The 14318-nt window shown below is 45.8% G+C and overlaps 3 protein-coding genes across 6 annotated transcripts; 1 reads left to right on the top strand and 2 right to left on the bottom strand.

Moving 5' to 3' along the window:
• Positions 1-334: 334 nt before the first annotated feature.
• On the bottom strand, positions 335-3217 carry LOC115383947 (keratin, type I cytoskeletal 18-like). 2 transcript variants are annotated; one of them, XM_030086167.1, is made up of 8 exons: positions 2768-3217; positions 2603-2685; positions 2366-2522; positions 2101-2262; positions 1896-2021; positions 1477-1706; positions 1152-1186; positions 335-764 (listed from the first exon to the last, which is right to left on the bottom strand). In XM_030086167.1, the coding sequence occupies exons 1-8, from the start codon at positions 3164-3166 to the stop codon at positions 451-453; spliced, it is 1506 nt and encodes a 501-aa protein (XP_029942027.1). In that variant the 5' UTR covers positions 3167-3217; the 3' UTR covers positions 335-450. The 2 variants fall into 2 exon arrangements, with proteins under 2 accessions (XP_029942027.1, XP_029942028.1); XM_030086168.1 differs by lacking the exon at positions 1152-1186 and having other exon boundaries at positions 590-764.
• Positions 3168-6639, top strand: LOC115383948 (intermediate filament protein ON3-like). Of its 2 annotated transcripts, none has more exons than XM_030086169.1 (9): positions 3168-3658; positions 4499-4707; positions 4781-4841; positions 4934-5029; positions 5109-5273; positions 5361-5486; positions 5565-5785; positions 5870-5895; positions 6121-6639. In XM_030086169.1, the coding sequence occupies exons 1-9, from the start codon at positions 3509-3511 to the stop codon at positions 6291-6293; spliced, it is 1227 nt and encodes a 408-aa protein (XP_029942029.1). In that variant the 5' UTR covers positions 3168-3508; the 3' UTR covers positions 6294-6639. The 2 variants fall into 2 exon arrangements, with proteins under 2 accessions (XP_029942029.1, XP_029942030.1); XM_030086170.1 differs by having other exon boundaries at positions 6074-6256.
• A 914-nt stretch (positions 6640-7553) lies between these two features.
• LOC115384014 (G-protein coupled bile acid receptor 1) lies at positions 7554-14300 on the bottom strand. 2 transcript variants are annotated; one of them, XM_030086271.1, is made up of 3 exons: positions 14167-14294; positions 10753-10924; positions 7554-9270 (listed from the first exon to the last, which is right to left on the bottom strand). In XM_030086271.1, exon 3 carries the CDS (start codon positions 9200-9202, stop codon positions 8177-8179), a length of 1026 nt encoding a protein of 341 aa, XP_029942131.1. In that variant the 5' UTR covers positions 9203-9270; positions 10753-10924; positions 14167-14294; the 3' UTR covers positions 7554-8176. The 2 variants fall into 2 exon arrangements, with proteins under 2 accessions (XP_029942131.1, XP_029942130.1); XM_030086270.1 differs by lacking the exon at positions 10753-10924 and having other exon boundaries at positions 14167-14300.
• Between the last annotated feature and the right edge of the window lie 18 nt (positions 14301-14318).

Below are 14318 nucleotides of genomic sequence, written 5' to 3'. Positions count from 1 at the left end.
CTCCCCGCTCCTCTGTGCTGTCATGTTGTCTGTACCATCTGAAAAAAAATAAATAATAAATCACTCTTTAAAAAAAAAAAAAAAAAGAAATTGGGTTGTTTGTCTGGATTGTTGTGGAATTAATGGATTTGTTTAACGGTTTTGAAATTTTAGAGGACAGTTTACAACTTTAATTTGAATTTTAATTGATAAAAGTGTTGAACATGTTAAAAAAAAACTTTGAGGGATTTCATGGTTTATGGCTTGAAAGTCGTGTAGTCTGCCATCAAGACGGTCGTAGATCTGCAGTGTGAAAGTCTCCACATGTTGCATGAACTTGAAATGAGACACAGCGAGAGTTTCCTTTAGATGTTTCCTTTAGAAACCGTCAAGCTTTATTGAAGCAGAATCGGAGGGGAAAAACACACCTCGACGCAGTTTATCGCTACAGGGAGACAGATGAGAAACCGATCAAGCTTTGGCCTCTTCAGCTTCATTCTTGGCCTTCTCATCATCATCATCATCAGAGGAGGAGGAAGAGGAGGAGGAGGAGGAGGAAGAAGAGGAGGAGGAGGAGGAAGAAGATGAAGAAGAGGAGGATGAATCTTTAGTCTTGGACTTGTTCTTCTTCTTTTTGGCCGCCTTCTTCACTTCTCCGGCAGGTTGCTCTTTGGGGGTTTCAGGTGGGGCCGATGCGCTGGCAGGGGCGCTTACAGCGGCGAGAGGTCCTCCGCTCTCCTCCTCCTCCTCCTCATTGGGAACATTCTCCTCGGGCTTTCGCCGGCCTGCAAACGGAAAGACGGGGAGCGTGTCTTAAAAGCCGCCCGGCGTCGTCTTGGCACCCGGCTGCGAGGGTTTTGTGAGCGGAGAGTTGATTTCAGTGGTGTTAAACACATGCAGGTGCAGCAAATCTGAGCGGCCGAGAGAGGAATAAGTTTGGAAGGTGCGCTCACTGGCTTTCGTCGCCCGAAGCCAATCCCCTTGCAAGTGCGCTACTGTTGTAGATCGTGAGCAAAAGAAAGCCAGTAAGCATCTCGTCAAAGCTATTCCTGCAGCCAGATGAGACGTGAGGGTTAGCGTAGCACTGCAACCTGGGATGTTAACTTGCTCATCTGATTGCTTTTCTTTTTTGTTTTGTTTTTTTTTTTTCCTCCTGCCAGGTCCGAACTCACCGCTGCGCAGAGCATCCTCTAAAGCAAACTCCAAGCTGTCAGGAAACAGAAGCATAAAGGACACTAACACACTTCACCACTGACAACAGATGTGCTTTTTTTGTTGTTGTTGTTGTTGTAAATGGAATCAGATTTTTATCTTTCTGACGGTTTCTATTCTATTCTATTCCTCAGATGTGTCTCAAGATAAGCAGGAAGAACCTTATCTCGTTGTTTTTTTGTCATGTGCGTGCGTCGCATGTTTGGAGTTTCTATTCATAAGAAAACCCGACGGCGCTCTGCGAGGCTGCCGGACGCGGCGGATCGGGCCTCCTGCCCTCCTCACCTCTCCGAGTCGCTGGTCATGCCGCACATCAGCTGCTGGTAGTTGTTGATCTCGGCCTCCAGCTTCATCTTGACGCACAGCAGGTTCTTGTTGGTCTCGGCCTGCTGCTCCACCTGCGCCCTCACCTCGCGCAGCTCCCGCTCCAGCTCCACGACGGCCTGGTGGAGGGGGGCCATCCGCTGGCCGTACTCCACCTTGGTGCAGCGCAGGGTCTCCTCCAGGTTGCGGATCTGGGAGGAGGGGGAGCGACACGCGTGATGAATTGTCTGTCTGACGTCCAGGTGGTTTCCCGCGGACCCACGACTGGTTTGTTTGCGTTTTAAAGCTGCTCGGCGGCGTAATGACAGGGCAGTGAGGAATGCACGGCGGGACAAACAGCCCCGAGGGGAGCCTTTCCTCTCGTTTCTCGTGTGTTTTACCATGCTGAGCAGAGTCTGGATCTGGATTTCCAGAGTCTGCTTCTCTCTCTGCAGGTCCTTCAGCTCCGTCTTTCCAGACTGCAGAGCCTCCACGTTCTGGGCCTCCTCCACCTTGATGTACTCGAACTGCAGAGGGAAGAAATAGTTAAACATACAGGAGAAGAGAAGCCCGACGCACACCTGAGGGCCGTGCAAAGGTGTGTACCTTGCTCTTGTACCAGTCGTCGGTCTCCTTCAGGTTCTTCTCGGCGAGGCGGTCATACTGGGCGCGGACCTTGTTGAGGGCCTCGGCCAGGTCGGAGTTGGAGGACTCGATCTCCACCGTCACCTCGGAGTCCTTGATCTTCTCACGCAGGACGTCCACCTCCTGCAGGAAGCCCGCGGGATCAAAGCTCGCCTCAACTCCGCGTCCTGGAAGGACTTTTCTCTGGTGTTTTTTTTTTTTTTTTTTTTTTTTTTCGCACACTCACTTCTTTATGCTCCTGATCCAGGCGGGCGATCTCGTCCTTCACCAGGTCGATCTCCTTCTGCTTGTGCTCGCAGTTCAGCCTGGTGTCGTCGATGACCCTCTTCAGGTCCTCCAGGTCTTTCTCCAGCTCCTTGCGCGCCCTGGTCTCATTGTCCAGCCTGCAGACAGGTCAAACAGAGACATGAATACCACTTTTACCTTCCGATTCTTTCCCTCATATTGACATACTGACACTCACTTGTCCTTAAAGTCCTCATTTGCCATTTTCGTGTTGTCGGACAGGAGCAGCAGCCTCGCATTGTCCATGGTGATGTCTTTGATCTGCCACACAATCAAGTAATCATTTAGTTAAGCAAGTTATTATTATTATTATTTTTTAAGATTAAAGCATCCTTTCAGTTACCTGCTTCTTGAGCTCCTCCAGAGGTTTCTGGGTCTCCTCCCAGTCGCGGCCCTCCGGGGTTTTCCTCTTGGCCAGGATGTCGTCGATCTCTCTCTGCAGGTCTCGGTTCTCGTCTTGCAGCTGCTTGACTCGGTCCAGGAAGCCGGACAGGCGGTCATTCAGGCCGCGGAGCGTCTGCTTGTCGTCCGCGGGAGCAACGGGTGCCTGGGGCGCCGCGGCGGGGGCTCCGGGGGCCGCGTACCCTTCGGGAGCGGCGGCGGCCTTGGACACCGGAGCGGAGTCCCTCTCCGTCTCGTTGCGCAGGACGTTACGCAGCCCCTCCAGGCTCGCCACCGAGGCCCTGGAGCCCCTTCCCCCGGCCCCGCCGAACACGCTGGCGGCTTTTTTCTGAGAGGGCATGCTGGGCGAGGACAGGTCAGTCACACCTGGCGGGTGGCGTTCAAGGGCGCAGGTGAGACTTATATACCTGCGTCTTTACGCACGATTCCGCCCCCGAGCCGTGCCATTGGCTACTGATGCCCACCGCCGCCTCTGGAAGAACCGGTTCCGAGTGAAAATTCCAGTATTTCATGTTGACATGTGTGCCTTTTTCTCTGGAACTGGAGGCTTGGCCCCGCCGGGATTGGACGCGCGGAGTCTCGGGGGGGTTGATGGGTGGTCCGCGTGGAACACCTTAAAAGCAGGTGATCCGGAGCTGGATTCACACCTCAGCATCCATCCATCCATCCATCCATCCACAAGATGTCCAAAGACTACAGCAGCCAGTCCTACACCCCCGGAGGGTCGGGCCCGGCCAAGAGCTCCCCCCCCAAGGTGGACTCATCGGGCAAATCCAGAGAGAAGGACGACATGGTGGGACTCAACAACAAGTTCGTCCAGCTCATTGATAAGGTGCGTATTTACTGTAAATTATTAATCACTTCTTCTAGTTACTATTTCAATAAATCTGTGTATTTCTCATAAAAACTCAAAAAGTCACTTTAAAAATCAATTATTTTTATTCACAGACAGCACTGTGGAGAAAAATACAAGAAAAAAATTGTCGTGTATTCATGATTAAAGTGTTTATAAAAAAATATGCATTTATAAGTTTTACACTTTCTGCTTTATTTCTAATTCCCTGCTGTTCCAAAATTAAATTCGCAATAAAAGATTGATCGACCGGGTCTGATTGAAATGTCTTTCTGTCTTGTATTTGTGTTCATGTCTTGTTAATGTGAACTTTGTAGTTATTTACATTTGATTAGAATATATTTTATTTGCTTGCTAATGTAATAAATAATTAAATAAATAGGATTTAGAGCGGAAAAAAAAACTCATGTCATCCAGAATAATTTGTTATTTATTAATCCACATAAATTAAATGAAAAAAATGGAACTAATTTTTTTTTTGGGGGGGGGATTTATATTTATATTTATATTTATATTTATATTTATATTTATACTGTATGTCATTAAAACAATGTAGAACTGGATAAGAAGCGGGACAGAGTTTATAGAAGCGGTTTCTGCAATGCTGTGCCCTGAAGCCATGAAAAGTGACTCCTGCACAGCCTGTCTTCATGAGACTATCAGACGTACATGTATGGCGCCACCTTGTGGAATACTGTCACGTTTGCCTGAAATAATCCACAAAATAAAGCGCTCATGTTGTACTGCTGTTGTTTTCCACTGGTTTCATACAGTAAGTCTACGGAATTCAGCCTCCAAATGGTTCTCCTTGCATTTCAGGTGAAACATTTGGAGGACGAGAAGAAGAAACTGGACACCAAGCTGAAGATCCTGAAGGAGCAGGAGGACTACAAGGGCAAGGTGGAGGAGGTGGTGAAGCACGTGGAGAACGAGCTGGAGCAGCAGGTTGAGAGTTTGCTCCGTGACCAGGAGAAGCTGAAGGACGAGCTGCTGAAGAACCAGGAGGAGGTGGAGGACACCAAGAAGAGGTGGGCGGGCCACAGCGGAGCCGGCCGGGCCTGGTTGGCTCGGTTTTTAGTGACTTTTTTAATCTGGTTTCAGGTATGAGGATGAGCTGATCAGGAAGGCCGAGCTGGAGAATGAGTTTGTGATCACCAAAAAGGTACATCCATGCATGTAAAAAACAAAAAGAACTACTTAATATTTGGTAGTATTTCCGTTTAGTTTTCTGATAAATGCCTGTCTGTGGATCAGGATGTGGATGAAGGCCACCTGAAAGCCGTGGATCTGGCTCTGGAGCTGGAGGAGCTGATGGGAAAGCTGGACTTCCTCCGAGTTGGCTACGATGAGGTACGACGAATAAAATCAGCACGAAGACGATCGTTTTTAAAACAGCGCCCGATAACTGCTGCCTGCATGTCCCCGGCAGGAGATCAAGGAGCTGGAGTCACAGGTCCAGAATGAGACGGTGGTCATACGAGACCCCAGCAAACGGTCTCTGGACATGGACGAGATCATCCAAGCTGTGAGGACTCAGTACGCCAACATGGCGTCCCGCACCAGGGAGGAAGCGGAGCAGTGGAACCAGAGAAAAGTGAGAAACTACCTGAGCACCGCTTACAGGCTTCTTTCAGGCCTCTCCACGGACGCCGAAACACTCGTCGTTAATTTTCGTCCTCAGATGGACGCGATGGTCCTGACCGCCGGGCAGCGTGAGCAGGAGGTGCGCGACGTGAGGAGGGAGATCTCGGATCTGATACGCCTCATCCAGAGGATCAACGGAGACCTGGACGCCCTCAGAAGGAAGGTCGGCTTCATTCAGACACACACACAGGTGATCTGTAAACTCCCTGGATCCAAACAGACCGTCTCTGTGATCCCTCAGGAAGAGTCCCTGAAGAAGGAAATCGACGACGTCCGACAGGAGAGTGACGGAAACCTGGAGAGCGCGCGGGAGCACATCGCCCAGCTGGAGGACGCGCTGAGGGGGGCCAAGCAGGACCTGGCCGGACAGATCCGCGATCACCAGGAGCTGCTGAACCTCAAGCTGGCCCTGGACATCGAGATCGCCACCTATCGCAAGCTGCTGGAGGGCGAGGAGAGGAGGTACGTGGCAGTGGATCCGTGTCTGGTTTTCCTGTATCAAAGCTCAGTCTAACGTCTCTCTCTTTCTCTGCTCGCTCTCTGAAGAATGGACGACCTCATGCGCAACTCAGGTGAGGACTACCTTCTCTTTTGTCATAAATATTAGCCTCACAATGTATTTTTAAATGAAACAGGCCTTAATTTTTTTAAAAAAAAGAAGCTACTTGAGGAGCGTCTATTGCACACAGATCAGGATTCTCTTGCTTGCGTTGTGTGTTCCCACTAAAATCAAACCTCTCTTTCGCTCAGATATCTAAAAAACAAACCAACCAATCCAAGTCCTTACTTGCACTTAGACGTTCGGCTGCCCTCCAAACATCTCCCGCCAGTGAAGCCACGGGAACCCGCGGAACCCGCGGAACCCGCCGCCGCCCCTCCCGAGTCCCCCGCCGCCAAGAAGTGCCTGCTGATCCGAGTGGAGGTGGAAGCGGGCCGAGTCGTGTCCGAAAGCTCCCACTATACCGACTAACTCAAACCGCTAGGCGGTTACGTCCTCAAAATGTGAATCGCAAAAACTTGTTTTCAGTTAACTTGAAGTGTGAGACGTTCCCCATGACACTAAACTTTGATGTTTCCCTGGTCTCTTGGTGGAGTGGACCGTTTCAGGGCAGCTTGATCGTTTCTCTTGAATCGTGCAAGAGCTTGGTTTGTTTAAGACCACCAGTGTTTGCTTATCTCTGTTTGTATTAAAAAAAAAAAAAAAAAAGAGACTCTTGACGGTGTTTCCTCTTTTTTAATTTCCTCCTTTCTTTCTTGCTGTTACTTCTCTTGAAGCAGACGGCAGAAAACGCAAAAAAAAAAAAAAAAAAAAAAAATGCAACGCAGAACATTTCCTGTTCAGCTACACCCTGTGCCAAGCCATTTGCTTTGTCGTCTGTCTCGCAAGGATATAAAGGGTGAAATGTTTGTTTGGACGCATGAAAATGTCATTTTCTCAAATTCAACCAAATAAGCTGTTTTTCCTCAATGCTTAATAAACAAAACAACATGACCAGATGTGACGGCTGTCTTTCTTCCACTGAAACACACATTCACCTTCCACGTTTGCCAGTTTGTTTCTGTGTTCTTCCCTGGGTAGCCTGGTTTCTCTGGGAGGTTGTGTCTGTATGTCTCTTCTTTCTTTCTTTCTTTTTTTTTTTTTTTGAGTCCCTCACCCGTCCCTGACATGAGATGAAACTGTTTGGTTGATATAGTAAGTCATTAGCGCAACAGCCAGAGCCTGAAAGTCTCATCCTGTTCCTTTCCCGTCATCCTCCTGTCCCGGCCGCCTCTGTCTTCCTGGGACATAAGTACACGACACTGGTTTGGAAAATTTGTTTGAACACTTCACCACAGGTGACCCCAGGATGTTGTCCAGCTCTGTTCTTGCTCTGACAGTTCAGACCTCATTTACCCCTTAATTAGATTCAACTCTGTGCCATCTTTGCCATCTGTCTGGCCTCCACCCACATAATATAATCACACATTTAAAAGCACATTTGGATCTGGAGGGGGGGGTTGAACACGACCAGCTCCATGTTTAACGCACCTCACATAAAAAGATCATTGCCTCTGAGTGGGTCTTTACAGCACATTAAAGCTCCAACAAAAAGGGATTTGGAACTGACTCAGGTCAACTCCCATCCATCCATCTTCTATATGACTATGAATGAAGGCAGCTGACACACACGCACACACACACATTACGCATGACGTTTGTCTTTAATGCACAACACTAAGACAGGATCAGTCTTCCAACGTCTTCATTGATGAGGAATCACATCGCAGTTGCTGAAGAACAGTACATAAACATCACAAGTGCGACCTGACATTAACAGTTACCTCAAAATAACTGTGTTTAATTAGCTTCCAGGCTGCGAGCAGGACACTTTTTTTACAACAAATGATTGAATAAGAACAGCTGGCTTTTTCAATTTGTGTGATTTAATTAGTTTCCTGGTGATTTGAACAGGTTGTTCTTGCAGACATAAAATGAAAAGTTCACTTTCATTGTGCTTGTTGCCTCTCGCCATATTCATATAACCTGCAAAAACAATACTTAATATTGAAATTTGTCAAAGCCTTTGTACACAAATCACAAAGAGACAAAGAAGTAATTTTGTGGAATTGACAAGAGTGCAAGACAGGCACTACAGTCTCTACTAGTAATGCTACAGATTGCATAAAGCACTCAAAAAGGATATTTTGAAACCTATGTTAACGTTGGTTAAATAATGTACAAGAAAAAATTGATATACAAGTTGCCTCAGAACTGACTCAGTGTTTTTCTCCTTTGACAGATGGCAGCTGTCAGCAGCGTCACATTTCCTGCAGAATCATTGTCGTAAGTTTTTTAATTTATCTTTCTATCCTTCAGATTGCAACTTCCTCTGATCTCTGTGTGCGCTGTCTCCATCTGTCTCCAAGCTTCTGCAGGAGCTTGTTTGCCGGTTCTGTGTACTGCTTGTTGGCCAATCCGAGCACCAGCGGCACCACGGCCATGCTCCCAATGCCAGTGCAGGACAGCACGATGTGTGTGGTGGAGCTCCACTTGGTGTCAGAGATCAGGAACGCGATGCAGACGTGCATGTAGATGATGTACGGTACCCAGCAGGCCAGAAAAGTTAGCGACACTGCCACCACGCAGCGAGTGTACCGCAGGTTCAGCCTCTGCTCCCGGTCCGAGGCCTGGCTGCCACGCTCCACCGAACGGTGGAGGCGACAAATGTTCTTCAGCTGGCCTCTGGTGATCCACAAGACACGACCTGTCATGCCAGCAATGGCGATGATGGCAGGTAAAACCAGTCCATACACCTCCAAATAGATGAAAGCATTGGGGAAGACTCGCCTGTACGAGCAGCAGGCGGTACCGTTTGTTGAACAGTTTGAAAGCGCTGCTAAACTTTGATTGCTGGTGCAGCAATCATCCCAATCTGGGCCTGTCCAGTTATTCCACCCAAATGCAGGCAGAGATGCAAAAACAAGCGGCGGCGCCCACACCATGAGCAACGCCAAAGGAAAACTGCGATGCACCCATAAGTTGTTGTAGTGCAGGGCGTCGACGATGCAAATGAAGCGCTCATAGTGAACCATCACCAGGTTGAAGAGGAACGCCAAGAAGAGGAAATTTGGAAAGACATGGGCGACCAGGCAGGAGCTAAAACTCAACTCTCGGTTCAGGCCCATTAAAGGAATGAAGGGCAGTGCCACACCTGTACACAGATCGGCCACCAAGAGGCTGATAAAGAAGTAGTTGGGTGTGTTGTGGAGTTGCCGGTTCCAGGAGATGCCCAAGATGATGAAGAGGTTGGCCAAGATGATGGAGGTTGACAACGGCACAGTGATGACGTAGATGAGGTTTTCTCCGGAGAGCAGAGCGTAGGAGTCGTTGTAGTCCATCACGGTGGAAATATGCACCCTTCTTCACAATTTTAGCTCATCCCCAGTTTTAGCAAGGAACAGTTGCCCTGTAGAGGAAGAGAAATAGCAGTTATGTAGGGGGAGATAGTATGAAATGGAATGTAGGAGAAAGTACTAATAAGAGCATGTGTATGTTGAACAAAGGAGGCCCTACAACACTCAGCCAGATACATGATTTCAAAACAGCTTTTCTGTCAATGGCTGCAGCAAATTCACATCTTGTTTTCTTCAGTTCCTTTAGATAAGGCAGGCAAACAGTGAGGACACATATAAAGTTATGTTTTACGCATATATAAACATGGCAAGTAAACAGGAGCGTGGATGTGCCAAACAGGAGAAGTCCGAGGACAGAGCCTTGAGGAACTCCATAGTTAATTTCTGGAAGCATAATGACTAGGTGACCAAGTAATTGTTAAAATATTGAACATGAATTATTTCTTAAACCAAGTTCCTGCTTTTAACAACATCAGTTCACAAAATAAGTATGCTCAGCTTTCCAACTCCCATCATGACCCAATTCCTGAAAACAGGCCTGCAAGGGTTAAAATGGCAAAATTTCCTTTCATGTTATTTTAACCAACATTCTCAAAGACTCAGCTCAAGAGTCAGTTCAAGTCTTTAGTGAAAATAAGATATCAAATGATTTATTCTGATGGCATGATGAGGGATGTTGAAGAGGAGGAGGATTATCAAATGTTTTTTTAGGACAAATGGAAACAGTAACATTAAATGCAGCAGTAGTTGCAAAAGACAGATAAATGGGGAGATTAAGGACATTAATACTGAGCCAACCGTGCTCAGTTGGTATTTATAACCATGTCCATATAAATCTTTTTGGCCCTTCAGTTTTGCTTGATGAAGAAAAAGATAATGTGCTGCTTTGAGAGCAGTTCAGCAGCAGTTGTTTAGAATTTGTCTTCCTGTCATCGCTGCTAGTAGGAGTTTGTATTAATGGATGTTAGGTTACTGTGGTTCAATAATTTATCAGCAGGGACTCTGGAATTACAGCCGCCTTTGTGTTATAGAGAGTGATACATATGCCGAGATTAATTTAGCATAGGTAATGTCAAAGTGAGCTGCAATAAACTATACCTTTACACTACACAGACTTTTGTGTGCTTTATGATCCAGCTACATTATGTTGACCTGGTTATGCCAGAGTACTCTCCATATCACATGTTTCTTTGTAATATTTGCATACTTTGTGCAGTCTAATAAACATATGAGCACAAAACAGTTGAGAAACATGACTTAAACCCTGCGGCGCATTAGTATTTGCGACCTGTTTATACCTACATGTGCTGAGCACACATCAATTCACAAGCTCGATGAAGGGAGTTTTATGGCCTCAAAGTCCTAGTACAGTTTCAACAAATGCTCTTTTAAAGGCTCATTACCTAACCTGGACCTCAGAAAGATGTCAGAGTATCAATGACAAAGTTCAAAACAAATGAGCAGATATCCGGCATGATCTCTTGCAAAACATCAAATTTTTTGAAACAGAGAAGCTCCAGTAACAAAATGTTTACCTCTCAGAGTATCAGTCCCCTGATAGCATCATGTATGTTCCTCTGCATATCAAATCCTCAAAAAGCTGCACCAGCGTCTCCTGTATCTGTCCTTTTGGTAAACTGGACCCCAGCTGCCTTTTCAAAAACCTCACCACGAACTGAGACAGAGAGAGCGAGTGGCTGGTTGAGTCTGTGAAGGGAAGTTCACAGTGAGAGAGGTGGAGGAGGAGGAGGAGGCGGAGGAGGCGGAGGAGGAGGATGCAGCTGTGATCCTGAAAGTCACTTTTTCTTGAAGAAAGGGTGGCTCAGGATGAAAAGACGGCGATATCGAAGTGACTCATTCTTATCCTTTGACCATCAACATTTCTTTTCAACCAAAAACCATGACTGACCATGATACTTGTGGCTACAAACGGATGACAGAACATTTCCGAGTTTACATTAGAAGGGTTTCAGTGTGTCTGCAGCCTCCAGAGACCCCAACTAAGCTCCAGCAACAGGAGCTTTGAAAAAAACTTGCTTTGTTCGGTTTCAGCTCATGGCTGTTTGGAAGAAACCAACAGTCCCACAGGAGCAAGCATAGGTCACACTGAAGAGGACAAACTGCCTTTAACAGCAGGAAACCTCTACAGAACCAGACTATAAGGCTCTGTGCCGCAGCGGCTGGGGTTTGAGAAGTAGGAGAGAAAAGGATTAGATCGAGACAGAAAGCAACAAGCGAGTGGATATCAGCAAGCTAATCCAAAAACTGGAAAAGTCCTGGAGGTTCAGATCAGGAACTTTGACATTCACTATCAGAGATGCTTTAGGAAAGGCAGAGAGAGCACAGGCTGCATTAAAGAGACACATAATGTGAGAGAGCTGCCTGAACTAAAAACTTTGTCAAATAAGAAAGTCAGCAGCCTAATCTTAAAAGTAGACAGTGTACTGGGAAAGTAGGAGTTGTCTCCACTTGAGAGGAGCCTGATAACGACCTCCAATCCATCTAATTTTAGAGCCTCCATTAAAAAGTCCTCTGAGAACCAAATGTTCTGATGGGATGATGTCCGGCTGACAGCTTTTCAGATATGTCAGAGTTTTACATTCACAAACCAAAAAAAGACTATGTTTCAATTAGGATTTGAGACTTTAAATTCGTTAATTGCAATTAATTAATCTCAATGAACATGCCTTTTTTGTGAATTTCAAACTTATTTAATAGCAATTTACATTCCGAAAAAGGCGGAACGTTTGTCAGCGGATCATTTTGTGATGGACCGCTTACACTGATGCACAGGCTCGGCAAATGGCGGGAACCGATGGAAGGTAAATGTGATTGACTTGATGCAAGTTTCGATAAAATCCTGGTTTTCTGTAAATCGTGTTTAAAAATAGAGTTTGCCTACTGCTGAAGCATTTCAACCATTTAAATACCATTTAAATGCCTTGAACTACGAAATTTGGCCAGGGATATTACATTTCTTTTTCATGTGAAATGCAATTTTCCAGTCATTTAAAGACTTTGAGTTTGTAATATTCACGTATCTGTCCAACCGTTGTCCACTAAAAGTCATTTGAATTAAAAGAAATTAAAAAGTTGTTTTTTTCGATGGAAAATGTGCAATTAAAGTGCGATCAATCAAGATTTATTAGTTACAAAGCCACGAATTGACTAAATGAACTACTTATGTCGTATGTAATATTGTTTCTACAATATATTTACATGTGTAGAACTGAAGAATTTTTCAGAGGCCGACTCAACTTCAGCTAGAAATTTGGAAAAATATTATATAGTATATGAAAAGTAAATATTCTTTGACATTGAAGAAACTGATCACTAATGTAGTTATTTATGAAATATGTATCTAATGAAGCAAAAAAAACCCCAACATTGAGCGTTGAGTATGGTTTGAGTCCAAGCTTTGGGTATTTTCTGTGCAGAGTTGGCATGTTCTGCCTTGGTGTGAGTTTTCTCCAGATTCTTCGGTTTCCTCCCACATTCTATAAACATTTGAGGCTAACACTGCCTTTGAAAGACTGATGATCTGTTCATAGTATACACCCATCTTCTAATTGCCACAAATTGCTCGATAATCATTTCACATTACACAAGCAACTTTTTGATCACATCTGATGATTATCTTATCATTGCATTGTTGCATCCGATAACTGTCTGTTTTCACAGTTTGAAACAAAAGCAAAAAAAAAAAAAAAAAAGTATTTGCTCTTTTAGTCTTGGCCCACGACTGACCTAAACATATACATCCAACTGTGTGTATGTTTGACTTCATAACAGATGTCACGCGCCTCTCATATTTAAACACAGCGTTGGATGGACGGCCGGCAGTGACCTGTTTTGTTAGCCAAACACGGTAGACTCCCTCGCTGATAGTTCGCTGCTGGTGGGGATGGACGAGTTCCAGTCAGATAATGGCTTTAAACAGTGACGTTCCTGAGTCCGGGAGCGTCTGGTTAGACACTAAGCAGGGAGGGCGAGCTGGACATGAAAGCATAGCTTCCCAGTACAAATGAGAAGAAAGAGCAGAACGGATGAATCCAGTCCAACAAAACTTGCAATCGGTGATCTAATCAGGTTTATTTTACATAAAGCAGAAAACAGTGTGAGGATACGATTCACTGTTTTAACATGCTGTTCAACTTTTGCGAAGCCAATTTGTGTTTTTACTGAAAATCTTTTGTGAAATTCACACGATTAAAAGGTGTAGTTTAAAGAAATCGGCTTTATTTCGAGTCTCGGTCTGTTTCAGAGAGATCAAATTCACTTTGTAGACTCCAGTCGAGGCTTAAAGAGTCCCGCTGTAGTTTAAAGAGGCCGGAGTGGCGAAAACGAAAAGGAATCCATTTAGAGCTAAAAATCAAGTGCTGCACAGTGTACCCATATCTGGTTGCTTCCTGTAGCTCTACCGCTACTCACTTCACATTCTTCTTTTGGGAGAAGAGCAGGAAGACGTGATTTAATTTCCAGTGAGTCCCAGATCATGTTCTTGACAGGTGGAGGTATGCGTTCAGTACCTTCCTCTTGTTTTCCTGCTGTGCAGTAGGGCCGAATGAGCTTTAACAATGCCATCTGGAGGTAAAAACACGCACTGAGACGGTCTGCGTGGATGACTTGACATATATGGCTTCTCGTTGAAGCCATCAGGTTGTTTAAGTGACGATACAAGCTTGCAAAAATCCTCTTGTTTTGTAACTGATTCAGTTGAACAGCTCAGTAATAATTTTTTAATAATCAAAAAAGGTTATATATAAATTTTAATTCAGGGCTTCTGGATCTTTCTCCAGTTTGGTTGAGAGCTTTTGATCATCCAGCCCCCCCCCCCCCCCCCCCTTTTTTTTTTCTTCCACCTCACTGTTTCCGTGGTTACTGCTCTGTGCCTTTGTAAAAGCGCTGCTGTTAATGGCTTTGCCTCCTCTTCCTCCAGACATGTTTACCTTGGCAGCAGCACCTGCCTCCCTCCGCTGGCCCGACGCTTCTGCTGTCTGACCCCCCGGAGAAGACGAGCTCGGACCGGGCTGCGAATCCCGCCCAGGTGGAAAGTTGGTAATCCCGCTCACCTCCGTCTTCCGACTAACCGAGGAGACTA

Source organism: Salarias fasciatus (assembly GCF_902148845.1).
Source record: "Salarias fasciatus chromosome 23 unlocalized genomic scaffold, fSalaFa1.1 super_scaffold_20, whole genome shotgun sequence".
NCBI classification, from domain to species: Eukaryota; Metazoa; Chordata; class Actinopteri; order Blenniiformes; family Blenniidae; genus Salarias; species Salarias fasciatus.
The sequence above is the reverse complement of the archived record's forward strand: the minus strand, read 5'-3'. Positions and strand labels throughout refer to the sequence as shown.